Source organism: Delphinus delphis, chromosome 1 (assembly GCF_949987515.2).
Source record: "Delphinus delphis chromosome 1, mDelDel1.2, whole genome shotgun sequence".
Classification (NCBI taxonomy): Eukaryota; Metazoa; Chordata; class Mammalia; order Artiodactyla; family Delphinidae; genus Delphinus; species Delphinus delphis.
This window is the reverse complement of record NC_082683.1, coordinates 78631100-78646675: the sequence shown is the minus strand read 5'-3', so window position 1 is coordinate 78646675 and position 15576 is coordinate 78631100. Positions and strand designations below refer to the sequence as shown.

General features: G+C 37.1%; 1 protein-coding gene across 2 annotated transcripts in view; it reads right to left on the bottom strand.

Moving 5' to 3' along the window:
* Positions 1 to 1675: 1675 nt before the first annotated feature.
* LOC132433936 (DBIRD complex subunit ZNF326) overlaps positions 1676 to 15576 on the bottom strand; it is a 21885-nt gene continuing 7984 nt past the window's right edge. For both annotated transcript variants that reach the window (XM_060025351.1, XM_060025360.1), the window contains exons 3-7: positions 10948 to 11059; positions 8605 to 8752; positions 7374 to 7473; positions 3356 to 3486; positions 1676 to 1798 (exon numbers count right to left, since the gene is read on the bottom strand). In XM_060025351.1, the coding sequence (XP_059881334.1) occupies positions 1691 to 1798; positions 3356 to 3486; positions 7374 to 7473; positions 8605 to 8752; positions 10948 to 11059 (599 nt within the window). In that variant the 3' untranslated portion in view covers positions 1676 to 1690. The remainder of the gene's footprint in view (positions 1799 to 3355; positions 3487 to 7373; positions 7474 to 8604; positions 8753 to 10947; positions 11060 to 15576) is intronic.

Sequence of the window (15576 nt, the reverse complement as noted above, 5' to 3'; positions counted from 1 at the left end):
TTCAACAGGCCCGGATATGAACTGAAACTGTATTTCTAATGAGCTCCCAGGTGATGTCAATACTGCTGGATCCTTGGATCATATGGAGTAACAAGGTTCTAGAAGAGTTCTCCTCAGTTCAGGTACTTTCTCCACAAGATGCACGTGAGCAAGACACTCCCACTTAATAATGTCTCCCATTCCATGAAGTGACTCTAAAGTGTAGCCTGAAAACCCTACATAGAAATTCTAATTTGTATTCTTCTCTCATTAAAAATTACTTTCATACATCAATAGAAACCATTAACTTCTCAAAAGTTTGTGATAGAGCAGGATAAAAAATTTAATATTTCCTAATTTAGCTATGGTGCTTTAATCTTTCTGATGCCATATCTCCCACAAAATTGGATTTCAATTAGGGCTGCATTCACCTTTTAAAAGTGGTGTCAAGAGTGCAGTAAACAGTGCCAAATAGGACAAATCAGAAAACAGGGCCCTCAGGAACAAGCTGAAAGAACTGAGATTTATTCAGCTTGGAAGTCATCTGGTTGAGGAATAATTTAATGATCACTAAATATATATATTTATATTAGATATACATATATAACAATTTATACATACCTATACAAGATATACATATATAACAATTTATACATACCTATACAAGATATACATATATAACAATCAAATAGTACCTAGTAATCACAAGAGCCAAAATAAAACTTCTTTAATTTATAAAATATTTAGTTACTAATGTAAATAACACTTTTGTAAATCTTCAACATAACAGGCTCACTTCAGTGCAGGATGATTTTAAATGAGGTATTATTTTATAAAGACTCAAAAACTAACCTTTAAAAATTTCTATTAATTTCCTGAATAATAAGTTTCTTATTTATACAATAAGTGCTCATAATATGTAAAGAAGGATTACTGGAATAATATATGTCAAAAATCCTGAGAAGCAGTAGGCCAGGTATACCTAACTGTTCACCTCTGATTTTCCTAACATGAGAAGCAAACCTCTTTCCTCCTGGCCTCCTGATTCTATGAGGGAGCTTTTTTCTGAAGCAACATATCTGATCTTCCTACTTCCCCTCCAACTTTTATCCAAGGAAGAGGAATGACTTATCTAATTGGTATGCTTAGAAAAAGAAATACAAATTGGATACATCATTCCTCTTTGGAATTTCTCTTTGCTCAGAAGACCCAAAAGAGGGGAAAGAAGGGATTGAGTTGGGCATCAAGACCCTCTTTTGCCTCTTCTTAGCAACAGAAAGGGTACATTCTACTCTGTTCTATGCCATGTGATAGACTAGGAGAACCCTGTTGCTGTCCAGCTGAACCAGTAACAGAAGTTGGGGGGAGGTGAGTCTGTCTAGGGGTGAAGTACTAGACTATCTAAGACATATCCACCAAGTCACTCTTTTTTTTAAAAATCAAGGATAATATTGGGTCTGACATTTGGGTCTTCTATCAGACTCTTGTGTATCTCTCAAATGACCCAGAGCTAGAAAGGCGATGAGAAAGGAATGGCTTATTGCTCCCTCCCCCAATAAATCCCAATAATTAGGAAAAAAGGTATTTTTTTACCTATATGTACAATATTAAGTAAAATTCTCCTCATTTTGTACTATATTAAACATCACAAAGAGTTACCATATCATCATTTAACTATTACAATACTACAATATAACCTAAAGTTTTTGCACTAAAATCTTACCTTAATAAAACGTTCATATCGCGCCTTCACTATTGGATTATTTAAAATGCTTGTAGCAGTCAAGACACTCTCTCTTTTTATTTGTTCCTTATAAGCCTATGAAAAACAGAACACAGAGATACTTGAAAGCCATGCCATGAAAAATATTTCCTTAATTAAAATGACTGCATGCTCGAATCCTTAGTATTAAATGACTTATTTTCTGGCAAATTAAGCTATAAAGCAACAACAGCTACTGTGACCACAATCTAAATCATCTATGAATTAAAACAATGAAGATTCAAAAAGCGAATCAACTTCAGCAAAAAACACTTAGTCACCAAACACTCTAAGTCCGGGTCTACTAAACAGTTGCTTTCTCTCCTTTTCACTCTACATCCAACTCCCCCAGCCCCAGCTACTCCAACTATTCATTTTCATGCTATCAAAAAAAGAAAGACTAATTTTTCATACTGCTAGAGTCTTTCTCTGGGCTGTAAATAGTACAAGAATGTATTATACAAAGGAGGAAAGGTAATAAAATGGAATGTCTAATTGCCAAAAAGGTGTCAAGGGAATATCAAAAAAGAGAAAGGACAAAGATTTAAAAAAAGATTGTACGTGCTCAAAGTGGCTAAAAAAATCTGAGTTAAATGAGGTTCACGTCAATACAAAATATGAATTTAAGACTCAGGAATGCTCTATTTAAAACTTAAGTCTTTAATATTTGAATTTTTAAATTTGCTTTTCAAATAAACTAATTTCTCACAAAGTAAATATTTTTATTTGAAATAAATTTGACTAAATAAAACTAACACAGAAGCAGAAATATACTAATCAAGAAGAAAATAGTAAATTTTTCCTAGAAGTTTTGAGTAAATTCTACTAAAAACATAACAATACATAGTAACTGGTAATCCTATTTTTTAAATTTATTTTTCCCAGTCATCAAAATGTATGCTATAATCAAGTCTTTCTTTTTTGTTCTAAAATACACAAACACACACTCATAAAATCATTTTGTACCACGTTAAAAAAACGTTAACAAAAAAAAAACGTTCAACAGCTATGATTTCCTGAATACTTACTATGTGCCAGGCACTACTTTAAGTGCCTTTTATATTTTTTTTTTTTTTTTTTTTTTTTTTTTTTGCGGTACGCAGGCCTCTCACTGTTGTGGCCTCTCCTGTTGCGGAGCACAGGCTCCGGACGCGCAGGCTCAGCGGCCATGGCTCACGGGCCCAGCCGCTCTGCGGCACGTGGGATCTTCCCAGACCGGGGCACGAACCCCTGTCCCCTGCATCGGCAGGCAGACTCTCAACCACTGCGCCACCAGGGAAGCCCTTATATTTTAATTAACCTAATCCTTAATCAGTCACATAAGAGAAGAGAGATTATCCATCCTCATTTTATAGATAAGGAAACTTAGACAAAGAAAAGTTTATTACTTGCTTAACACATGTATGTACTGAACCAGGATTCAGAGAAGTCTTGCTCCAGAGCCCACAATACTACACTTAACCACTATATTACACTAAGTACCTTTACAGTAATTCACTCATGAGATTAATTGGATTGTACACAAGTAGGTAGGTGTGAAAACAACAGCCTTTAAACAGCAATAAGGGATTAATGAACAATTCAATGACTTCATTAAGACAAATTAAAACTTGCCTGCTTCCCTTTGATATGATCAGGAGATTTTAAGTGCTGCTGAACTGAGCTATGTAAAGCAGGGATATACACACTGCAAGCACTGCAGTGAACAGTCTCTACTTTCATCATGTGATCATCTGCAGTAACACCTACAAAAGAAATACAACTATTAATAAGAAAAGTATGATTCACATACTTCTGACAAATCAAGTTTTCACTATTTCATTTCCATGATTATTTATGCCCCTTATTCCAAAAAAAGGATCAGAGTATATAGGTAGAGTTCTTTTGCCGTATCTCATTCATCTGCATATATAGATTGAAAACTATATGTATAAAAGATTAAAATTATAAAGTATAATTACATTATATTTCCTAATCATGTTATATACACTGATGCTCTGAGGTCTATAAGTCCAACCCCAAAAAATATAATATAAAAAAAAAAGCTGATTTTCTAGTAAAATAAGAATTTCCATGCTTATGAATGTGGGTGGGTAGGGATCGTAAAAATATGTCAAAATTGTATTCATAAGGAACAAAAACATATGTTAGATCTTAAAAATGGTGACTGAGGTGTATTACAGGTGAAGGCTACTTTATATGTTTTTAACACCTATTTTATTTGTTGATTTCTGCACATCCCAATAGAGAGTAGCAGCTTTGGCTACCTGGCTTATCACTGTGTGTTTGGCTCTTAGCAACAGTGCCTGACACATAATAGGACCTCAGTAAATATGTTAAATTAATAAGTTATATGTATATTCACAGGAATTTTCTTTAAACGCTGCACATGAAAAACTGTTGGGAACACACCAGTTTCCTTGGAATTATATCACTTTTAAAGAACCATGTATTTTTTTATGTTGAAAAAATTGACTTGGCTCTTCCTTTGGGCAACTGAACTTATCATGTCATTCGATTAAGAAAACAGTAGACAACATGTAGCTTCAATTCAATAAAAAGATCCCCATGATCTTATATTTCATTCTTGAAGTAACATTTTAAGGTACTAGTTACTGTGACCATCTGTATCTGCTGGTTGCACATCTGCAGATTCAACCAACCATGGCTGAATTTTTTTTTTTTTTTTTTGCGATATGCGGGCCTCTCACTGTTGTGGCCTCTCCCGTTGCGGAGCATAGGCTCCGGACGTGCAGGCTCAGCGGCTATGGCTCACGGGCCCAGCCGCTCCGCGGCATGTGGGATCTTCCAGGACCGGGGCACGAACCCATGTCCCCTGCATCGGCAGGCAGACTCTCAACCACTGCGCCACCAGGGAAGCCCCATGGCTGAATTTTTAAAATAGAAAATATTTAATACTCCAATAAAGATGTTAAAATATATATATATATATATATATATATTTAAAAATAAAAAAGGTAGAAAATATTTTAAAAATTCCAGAAAGTTCCATAAAGCAGAATTCCATGCTGACAATTATTTACACAGCATTTATACTGTATTAAGTATCATAAGTAATCCAGAGATGATTTAAAGTATATAAGAGGACATGTATAGTTTATATGCAAATACTACACCCATTTTATATAAGGGACTTGAGCATGATGGGTTTTGTTATCTGCAGGGAAGTCCTAGAACCAATCTCCGTCAGATACATAAAGACAACTGTCTATGCAAGGGAAGGATATAAGAGAAAATGGCACTTTCCAGGAATTACAAGTAATTCAATATGGCTGGGGCACAGACTATAAGGAAGGGATGACAGGGAAAAACAGCAGCGCCTAGATTATGAACAGCTTTGTGTGCCATGTCTAGGAATCTGAACTTTATTCTGTGGAGGATGGGGAAGCCACTGAAAATTCCTGAAGTAATAAAATCATGCAGTAAAATTAAAGATAAGAAAAACTAAAAGTAAGGAAACTGGTTAGAAAGATACTGTAACTGCCAAAAGAACAGATAAAGCTTTGAACAAATTCAATATTTAAAGAGGAAGTAAAGAAACAGACTTGGTACATATTTAAAAGATAGAACCGACAGAACACAATGCTACAGACATAGTAAAGGTGAGTACTAAGATTAACTTCAAAGTTCTGGTTTTGATGATGGGGCCACTTTCCAAGATGAATGAGGAGATATTTGTTAAGTTTTTGTTTTGTTTTCTTTTGGGGGTGGAGGACGCTCAAGGGGAGGATAAATTTTTTGGATATGTTCACTTTGTGAGACTGCTAAAGAGAGATATCAGTAGGCAGTTGTATGTAGGAGATTGGAGTTAGAAGAGACCTGTACTTAAGATATAGGTCTATAAGTAATCAACATATAGATGTTGATTTAAACTCTGTATGTAAATTAACTCATCAGGAAGATATATAAAGAGAGATGATAATGGGACTGACAATACTGAAAAATATCAACTTCCAAAAGCTTAGTAGAGAAGGAAAAGCACAAAGAATAAAAATGACAAGGGGGGGCTTCCCTGGTGGTGCAGTGGTTGAGAGTCCGCCTGCCGATGCAGGGAACACGGGTTCGTGCCCCGGTCCGGGAAGATCCCACATGCCGCAGAGCAGCTGGGCCCGTGAGCCATGGCCGCTGAGCCTGCGCGTCCGGAGCCTGTGCTCCACAACGGGAGAGGCCACAACAGTGAGAGGCCCACGTACCGCAAAACAAAAACAAAAACAAAACAAAACAAAAATGACAAGGAAATAAAGAAAACATCAGGGCACTGAGATACCACAGAAACCAAGGGAGGAAACAGATTCACAAAGAATACAGTTATCAGTGGAAAATGTTGCAGAAGAAAGATAATGATTCAAAAGAACATACTGAAGTTGGTGTTGGTAACCTCTGTCATAGCAGTTTCAGTAGACTAATGGTAGCAGAAACTTGTCTGCTGTGAGTAAAGTAATAAATGAGAATGAAAAAAGAGAGACCAGTGTGGACTATGCTTAAAGAAGTGTGGTTGTTTAAACAGAAAGGCAGGTTTTAGAGGAACTAGTGTCTACGCTTTTTTCTTCTCCTTTGGGGCTTATGAGAAGGGATAAGAGAGACAGAGGACATACAGAAGTACAGGCGGCCCTCTGTATGCATGGCTTCTGCATCCATGGACACTGGAGAGCCAACTATGGGACTTGAGCATCTGCAGATTTTGGTACCCGAAGCAGGTCCTGAAACCAATCTCTCTTGGAACCTAGGGACAACTATATCTTCCATGTGGAGGCAAAGCTGAGTTTTCCTCTATGAAGGAAATGAAGTGAAAGACGTAAGGGCAGGTAGTGATAAATTTGTAAGCATGAGAACAGGAATCAAAGGATTCCATTTCTGATAACCCACTCAGGCCTACCACATATGACTATGTACTATATCACTCTATTGCAGCGGTCCCCAACCTTGTTGGCACCAGGGACCGGTTTTGTGGAAGGCAATTTTTCCATGGACGGGGTGGAGGGGGGATGGTTTTGGGATGTTTCATGTAATACATTTATTGTGCACTTTATTTCTATTACTATTACATTGTAATATATAATGAAATAATTATATAACTCACCATAATGCAGAAACAGTGGGAGCCCTAAGCTTGTTTTCGCTTGTCACTCACTGATAAGGTTTTGATATGTCTGTAAGCAATTGATTTATTATGGTCTCTGTGCAAACCTCTCTGCCAATGATAATCGGTACTTGCAACTGCTCCCCAGCACTAGCATCACCACCTCAGCTCCCCCTCAGATCATCAGGCATTAGATTCTCACAAGGAGCGTGCAACCTAGATCCCTCGCATGCGTAGTTCACCGTAGGGTTCGAGCTCCTATGAGAATCTAATGCCGCTGCTGATCTAACAAGAGGAGGAGCTCAAGCGATAACGCAAGCGATAGGGAATGGCTGTAAATACAGATGAAACTTTGCTCACTTGCCCACCGCTCACCTCCTGCTATGCAACCTGGTTCCTAACAGGACACAGACCAGTACTGGTCCATGGCCCAGGGGTTGGGGACCCCTGCTCTAATGGGCATCATTTACACTGAAATAGGTATGTAAAATATATATGTAAATTTCTAAATTAATTTGTTTAAATACTTACCTTCCATGACATCTTTTTCAATTATTTTGACTACTTCTGTTTGATTATTTGTCTGTTGCTTACGAATAGATGTTTTCTTGAATTTATTTACCATACATTCCTAGAAAACAAAATAGAAAGAATCCAAAAAGTTTTCAGTGAGCACATAGTATAGGCCTAGCACCATGCTTGGCCTATGGAAGATAACAATATCTGTTATATAAGAACTAGTAAATGTTCTCAAGGAGCTTACAATTTAGTTGGAAAGACTAAGACAAAGTCCCAGGAAACTACAAAAAGTATTTACTTTTCAAGATGTATTTTAGGTACATAGAGAGAGAGAGATCGAAGACAGCTGATAGGCAAGAGATCGTCTCAGGACAGGTGAATATGAAAGTCCTAAATAACAGTTAGGAACCCGTTAAACAAAATTACAGAAAGAAATTTTAATTAAGGTACACAATTCTGCAAGGATATAGAGGAGTAAATGATTCCTGTACTTCTAACCTTCTAACAGCTCCATCTCTTTTGCGCAAACTAATTGTATGTACAGTTAGCAGTCCAGATCCAGCCCTGGCCCCAACTATCCACCCTTTCTCCAAGCCACTTCTGCCTACACCATCACGCTGGGGCCTTCCACTCAATAGTGTCATCTGTTTAAGTGTGAGTGTGTTCAATTTCCAATTTTTGTTAGTTCACTGAGGGGAGTGTCTTTGTCTTCAGTGCCTGAACAGCAACTTCCGTAAGTATTCAAGAAAAACTGTTGAACTGATGATCACATTCTGATAATATAAAGGACACTAATCAAACACGAGGCTCTGGCTCTGAATTCAGACTTCCATTTATTGAAAGTCACTGAACTGCTCTGAGCATGATCTTTTAGGATAAAGAGGAGTTAGTATAAGGCTGAAATGAAATATGAAGAAAAGTACCCAACACAACACCAGGTACACAGAAGACTGTTAATAGATGATAGCTGATTCTGTATCAATAAACAGCTGTTAAAGGAATTTTTTCCTGACACCTCTGCCAGAAACTACTGTGAAAAATGTACTCTCAAATAACAAATCTAAAATCTATGAAAGAGGAATCCACGTCTACTTCTGAGCTAATTTTAAAACAACTCTTTCTTTAAGTGAATAGTAAATTAAATTCTTAGAAACATAAAATGGGAGAAAGATGGGAAACTATGAAAATATAAGAAATTCAAATGTCAGATAAAGTGCTTCTCACTTCAGAAACAGCTACTTACATGCAAAAATTCCATAACTACTTTATCGAATTTGGTTTGTTTTTGAATATGATCTAATGTTTCCTGGTGTGAAGAACTTTCCAGATGCAGTTCAATATCTTTTTCTTCAAATGTTCGAAATTTACAAAATGAACATGTGAATGCCATTCTGTAAGGGAAAAAAAAAGTTTTTCTTTAAATATTACCTTATTTACTTAGAAAGAGTTCATAAGACTATACCAATGAAATTAATTTTCCCAGCATAAATGATTTCCTCTCTTCCATTTAATGGTTGATTTAAATTTAGCTTAAGTCAGAAAAAGATAGTATCTAAGTACCTGTCTGGACACTGTTATTATACCAATTGGCATCGCTGGCCCACACTGGAGCTTCTGGGTATGAAAGATGGATCAATGAATCTACTTAATCTAATCCTAAACTATCCACTTCAAGTCTAGATCAGCTAGAAAGCCAGAGCAAACTTCAGGCAGTATCAAGTTCCGAAGTTCTACTACTTATTTTACACTCTGTTCCATCCTCAAGCTTCCAAACCACTGAAGTAGTGACAACAAAGCCAGGTGGAACATCAGACAACCATAATTCTCTCTGTTAGAGCTCTTGGATGATCAAAAGTCCTGCCCTGTAAAAATCACTTCAGGATGACTAATCAGCCTGGACTGGACAAATGCACTCATTTAGAAGCTCAGGAGGCACTCCAGAATGAATTTTCCCTTTTTCTGCCATTTAATTATTCCTACCTCATATATTCTTGTTACTTCCTTTTCCTCGAATTACACCACTAGTTTCCTAATTGGTTTCTTTGCCTCTAGTCTCCATTTTCCAACTAATTCCTCACAGTACTATTATACTTATTTTCCTGGGTAAGAGTATAGGATCTGATATCTACTGCTGGGTTTATTTCCTAGCACCCTTATGTGACCTCAGGCAACTTAACTTATCTGGGCCTTAGTTTTCTTATCTTAGTAAGATTAAAACCCTCATAGAGGTGTTTGAGCATCCTCAGATTTTGGTATTTGAGGGTCGGGTGGGGGTCGGGTAGGAGGGGTGGTGGTCCTAGAATCAATCCACTGTGCGATGACTGTAAATATCAAAAAATCATTCCTATATATCTTTTTTTTTTTTTTTTTTGGCTCTGTTGTGTCTTTGTTGCTGCGTGCGTGCTTTCTCTAGTTGCGGTGAGCAGGGGCTACTCTTCATTGTGGTGCGTGGGCTTCTCATTGTGGTGGCTTCTCTTGTTGCAGAGCACAGGGCTCTAGGCGTGCGGGCTTCAGTAGTTGTGGCACACGGGCTCAGTAGTCGTGGCACACGGGCTCAGTAGTCGTGGCACACAGGCTCAGTAGTTGTGGCTCGCGGGCTCTAGAGCACAGGCTCAGTAGTTGTGGCACACAGGCCTAGTTGCTCCACGCCATGTGAGATCTTCCCAGACCAGGGTTCGAACCCGTGTCCCGCACACTGGCAGGCAGATTCTTAACCACTGTGCCACCAGGCAAGTCCCATTCCTATGTATCTTTGATCAAACCTTTTCATTTGACTCTCAGGAATTTTTTCACATCCAAATTGATGTATCTGCCTTTTCAAGGAAACAGGTTTTTGTTTTTGTTTGCTTAAACACAATACTTTATCGATTCTAAGACATATTTTTCCTTATTGCATCTCGGAAATCAGTCTGTATCATAAAATTAATGACATATCACAATCTCTTTTGGCCAGATAGATTATTGCTTGTGCATGTAAAAAATCAGGAATTCCAGTTTTAAAATCTGTAGAGTGATTGTCGGTGGCTTGAAAGTCCCAAGGACAATTATACAGCATTCTTTTAGACCCTGACAACCAAACAGCTATGGGAGAGGTGGAGAGTAGCAAATTGAATGTCAATATCCTTGAGACAGGAATCAAACATAGGCTAACTATACACAACTACAGCACCAGCTTAAGACACCAATAACAGCTTTTTAAAAAATATCTTTTCTTTTTTTACTTTTTTCCAGTTTTATTGAGATTGACATATAACATTGTGTAAGTTTAAGATGCACAACGTAATTATTTGATACATGTATCTATTGTGAAATGATGAGCACAATGAGTTTAGTTAACGTCCAACACTTCACTAGTTACATTTTTTTTCTTGTGCTGAGAACTTTGAAGATCTACTCTCTTAGCAACTTCAAATATAGATACAGTATTGTTAACAACAGTCACCATGCTGTACAATATATCCCCAGAACTTATTTATCTTATAATTGGAAGTTTGAACCTTTTGACCATCGACTCAATTTTCCAACCCCCAAACCCCGGAAACAGTGTTTTTATGAGTCCAATTTGCAGACTCTACTAAGCACAAACCTGTATCCATCTCCATATTTCTCACTGTTTTTTTCTCTTCTGCGCCTTTGTTTCTCTCGCCGAGCCTCAATTCGTCGCTTTTCTTCTTCTTCATTTTTAGGATCTGTTTTTGCTAGGGGATCAGACAAAAGAGTTAAAAATAAAAATCATTTTTCCATTCTCCTTTTCCAGTCCCCAGTTCATAAACTATAGACATACAAGATTTACTTGATGGTCATTATCTAAATTGAACTCACCACAAAAATCAGAATTTGAGATTACCCAGCATTTCTGAAACTTCATTCATGTGAATAACATCATCATGAACTTTGCCTATTTACTTCTCACCTATGTTATTATCTGCTACATATTTTTCTGTAGATCTGCTCATTTTTTCTTATCCTCATTTTAAGCAATAATATCCACATCACCTAAAATAATTTTGAATACCACACTCTGGGAAACACGGAAATAACCTGACCTTGCATGAATGTGGAAAAACAATGAGCACTAGAAAGAGAGCCTTGGATACAAAAACTCATTTATTATAGCAGCTCTCCCAAAATTTCTTAAAATGTATAAACTCTAAAACAAAAGCAGATTCTTCCTCTTTTTCTCAGAACATGCCTTAATGCGAATACACAGTACAAAATGCACTATTTTAACCATTTCAAAGTGTACCATTTAGTGGCTTTAAGTGCATCACAATGTTGTGCAACCATCACCACTATTTAGTTCCAGAACTTTTTAATCACTCCAAAGAGAAACCCCATACCCATTAAGCAGTCACTAATGCACCTGGTAAAACTACCAATCTGCTTTCTGTCTCTACAGATTTTCCTATTCTGGATATTTTATATAAACAAAGGATACAATACGTGGCATTTTTTTGTCTGGCTTCTTTTATTTAGCATAATGTTTTCAAGGTTCACCCATGTGTTGTACCATGTATCAGTACCTCCTTCCTTTTTATGGCTGAATAATATTCCACTGTGCGAATACACCACATTTTTTTCATCCATTCATCTGCTGATGAACATTTGGATTGTTTCCACCTTTTAACACTTGTGAATGATGCTGCTATGAACATTTATATACAAGTTTTTGTTTGAATACTTCTTTTCAATTCTTTGAAGTATGTATCTAGGAGTGGAATTGTTGGTTCATATGGTAAGTCTACGTTTAATCATTTGAGGAACCATCAAACTGTTCCCCACAGCAGCTGCACCACTTTACATTCCCACCAGTACTGTATGAGAGTTCTAATTTCTCCACATCCTCATCAATACTTGTTATTTTCCTTTTTTTATATTTTTTTTGCGGTACACGGGCCTCTCACTGCTGTGGCCTCTCCCGTTGCAGAGCACAGGCTCCGGACGTGCAGGCTCAGCGGCCATGGCTCACTGGCCTAGCCGCTCCGTGGCATGTGGGATCTTCCCGGACCGGGGCACGAACCCGTGTCCCCTGCATCGGCAGGCGGACTCTCAATCACTGCGCCACCAGGGAAGCCCTCCTTTTGTTATTTTTAAGACCATCGACTTCACATGGTGTGAAGTGGTATCTCATTGTATTAAAAGAAAAAGGTTCTTTCTTATGATACAATTAACTTTAGACTTACAAAAAGAAAAACCTCATCTGCCCTCAAACTTTTCCTTTTATACATTGTTTATCCTTTTGGATTACCTTTGGAAAAATACCTAATACAAAATCATGAACACCTGGGGATTTCATAAACTTAACAGTAAACAAATATTAAGTACTTGCTATGCATACAGTGGGATGTTTCAAAACTATATAAAATACCTTAAAATTAAATATCTAGATTATTTTTCATCTTTTTTTTTTCTTTTTTTTTTTTTGGTGGTACGCGGGCCTCTCACTGTTGTGGCCTCTCCCGTTGCGGAGTACAGGTTCCGGACGCGCAGGCTCAGCGGCCATGGCTCACGGGCCCAGCCGCTCCGCAGCATGTGGGATCTTCCTGGACCGGGGCACGAACCCACGTCCCCTGCATCGGCAGGCGGACTCTCAACCACTGCGCCACCAGGGAAGCCCTATTTTTCATCATTTTATAAGAGCTTAAATGTACATTATTATTTTATTAACCATTTTCAATATCCTCCTTCAGTTCCCCTCAAATCCTCACTCTGTATAAAATCCACTTGTACATGACCTTAAACTAGAAGCAGTTCCATTTCCCTTCATGTGCTAAAACTACGATATATGTTGTACCTCTATCCAAATGACTGAATACGGTTCCTTTCCTACTTCTTTTCAACAAATCATATAGTCTATATACTACAGTGTAGCAAGACTTCTTATTCCTAAATATTCAGCAGACATCTTTCAGAATGCCCACCTCATGCCTAAAAGTGAAAGCCTGATTTGACTACAGGATTTTGGCTTCATTGTTAGTTATACTACACTGCTCTCTCAAGTTTTGCTAAAAAGAAAAAAAAGTTGGGTCACATATAGCCGCTTTAGTGGCAAATCAGTTTCTGATTCAAACTTTGCAATATTTATTTAACTATACCTGCAAAATATATCTTTGAAATCTATCCCAAGAGGATCAACTGAATTGCCTAGTCTAGAAATATTTAGAGTACACAATTCAGTAAATAGCAATCTATCAACTAAAACAGTATAAAAGTTATCCTTACTAACACACACTCTACCTATTAGCAGGTTTCCTGAATTCCAGAATATTGCTATTTTTTACTAAATAATACAGATGTCCCACGCAAAGCATGGCAGGAAAGTAGATTTAAGAATAGTATTTAAACCGTTCCTGAGTCTTGTATTAAAACTTATAATTTTAAGGAAAAAAATCCAACATTTGCAATATCAATTATTTTTTCAAATATGATACATTAAAATGTCTGTAATGTTGTAATTAGATTAAAAAAGACACTATCAAACTCTCAGAGGAAAACATAAGCAGAACACTCTATGACGTAAATCACAGCAAGATCCTTTCTGACCCACCTCCTTGAGAAATGGAAATAAAAACAAAAATAAACAAATGGGACCTAATGAAACTTCAAAGCTTTTGCATAGCAAAGGAAACTATAAACAAGACGAAAAGACAACCCTCAGAATGGGAGAAAATATCTGCAAATGAAGCAACTGACAAAAGATTAATCTCCAAAATTTACAAGGAGCTCATGCAGCTCAATATCAAAAAAACAAACAACCCAATCCAAAAATGGGCAGAAGACCTAAACAGACATTTCTCCAAAGAAGATATACACACTGCCATCAAACACATGAAAGGATGCTCAACATCATTAATCATTAGAGAAATGCAAATCAAAACTACAATAAGGCATCACCTCACACAAGTCAGAATGGCCATCATCAAAAAAATCTACAAACAATAAATGCTGGAGAGGGTGTGGAGAAAAGGGAACCCTCTTGCACTGTTGGTGGGAATGTAAATTGGTACAGCCACTATGGAGAACAGTATGGAGGTTCCTTAAAAAACTAAAAATATAACTACCATACAACCCAGTAATCCCACTACTGGGCATATACCCTGAGAAAACCATCATTCAAAAAGAGTCATGTACCAAAATGTTCAATGCAGCTCTATTTACAATAGCCAGGACACGGAAGCAACCTAAGTGTCCATCAGTAGATGAATGGATAAAGAAGATGTGGCACACATATACAATGGAATATTACTCAGCCATAAAAGGAAATGAAATTGAGTTATCTGTAGTGAGGTGGATGGACCTAGAGTCTGTCATACAGAGTGAAGTAAGTCAGAAAGAGAAAAACAAACACCGTATGCCAACACATATATATGGAATCTAAGAAAAAAGAAAAAAGTTCATGAAGAACCTAGGGGCAAGACGGGAAAAAAGACACAGACCTACTAGAGAATGGACTTGAGGATATGGGGAGGGGGAAGGGTAAGCTGTGACTAAGTGAGAGAGTGTCATCGACATATATACACTACCAAACGTAAAATAGCTAGCTAGTGGGAAGCAGCCGCATAGCACAAGGAGATCAGCTCGGTGCTTTGTGACCACCTAGAGGGGTGGGACAGGGAGGGTGGGAGGGAGGGAGACACAAGAGGGAAGAGATATGGGAACATATGTATATGTATAACTGATTCACTTTGTTATAAAGCAGAAACTAACACATCATTGTAAAGCAATTATACACCAATAAAGACGTTAAAATATATATATATATCTTAGTTTTAAAACTGGATGTAAAAAATTTGAAAAACTGGACTAGAAAAACTTGGAATATTCATTCATTACAATGATCTTAACCTCCTCCAGTCCCAACAAGATTAGGCAATCAAATATTAATTCTAAAGAAGAGAGTAATTTTTGCCCCCTTGCAATATCACCTAACTTGGAAAGATAAAATGCTTTTCAGTCATCAAGGCAAAAGTAAAATAAATATAAAAAGCAAAAAATAATTCAGTGTACAGTCAAAAACAGGCAAAGTATTTGTTGTATATTATTTTGTTATTATGTTTTCACAAAGAATGCTGAGAAAGACATTTTCTTACCTTTTATTTATGTATCCTCTTGACAATCTAATTTGGTCAAATGTACTTGATTTCATTTAGAGATACATTACAAAGTTAAGTAAAATACAATGACGGAGAAAAGAAACAGAGTAATCTGGCTCTGA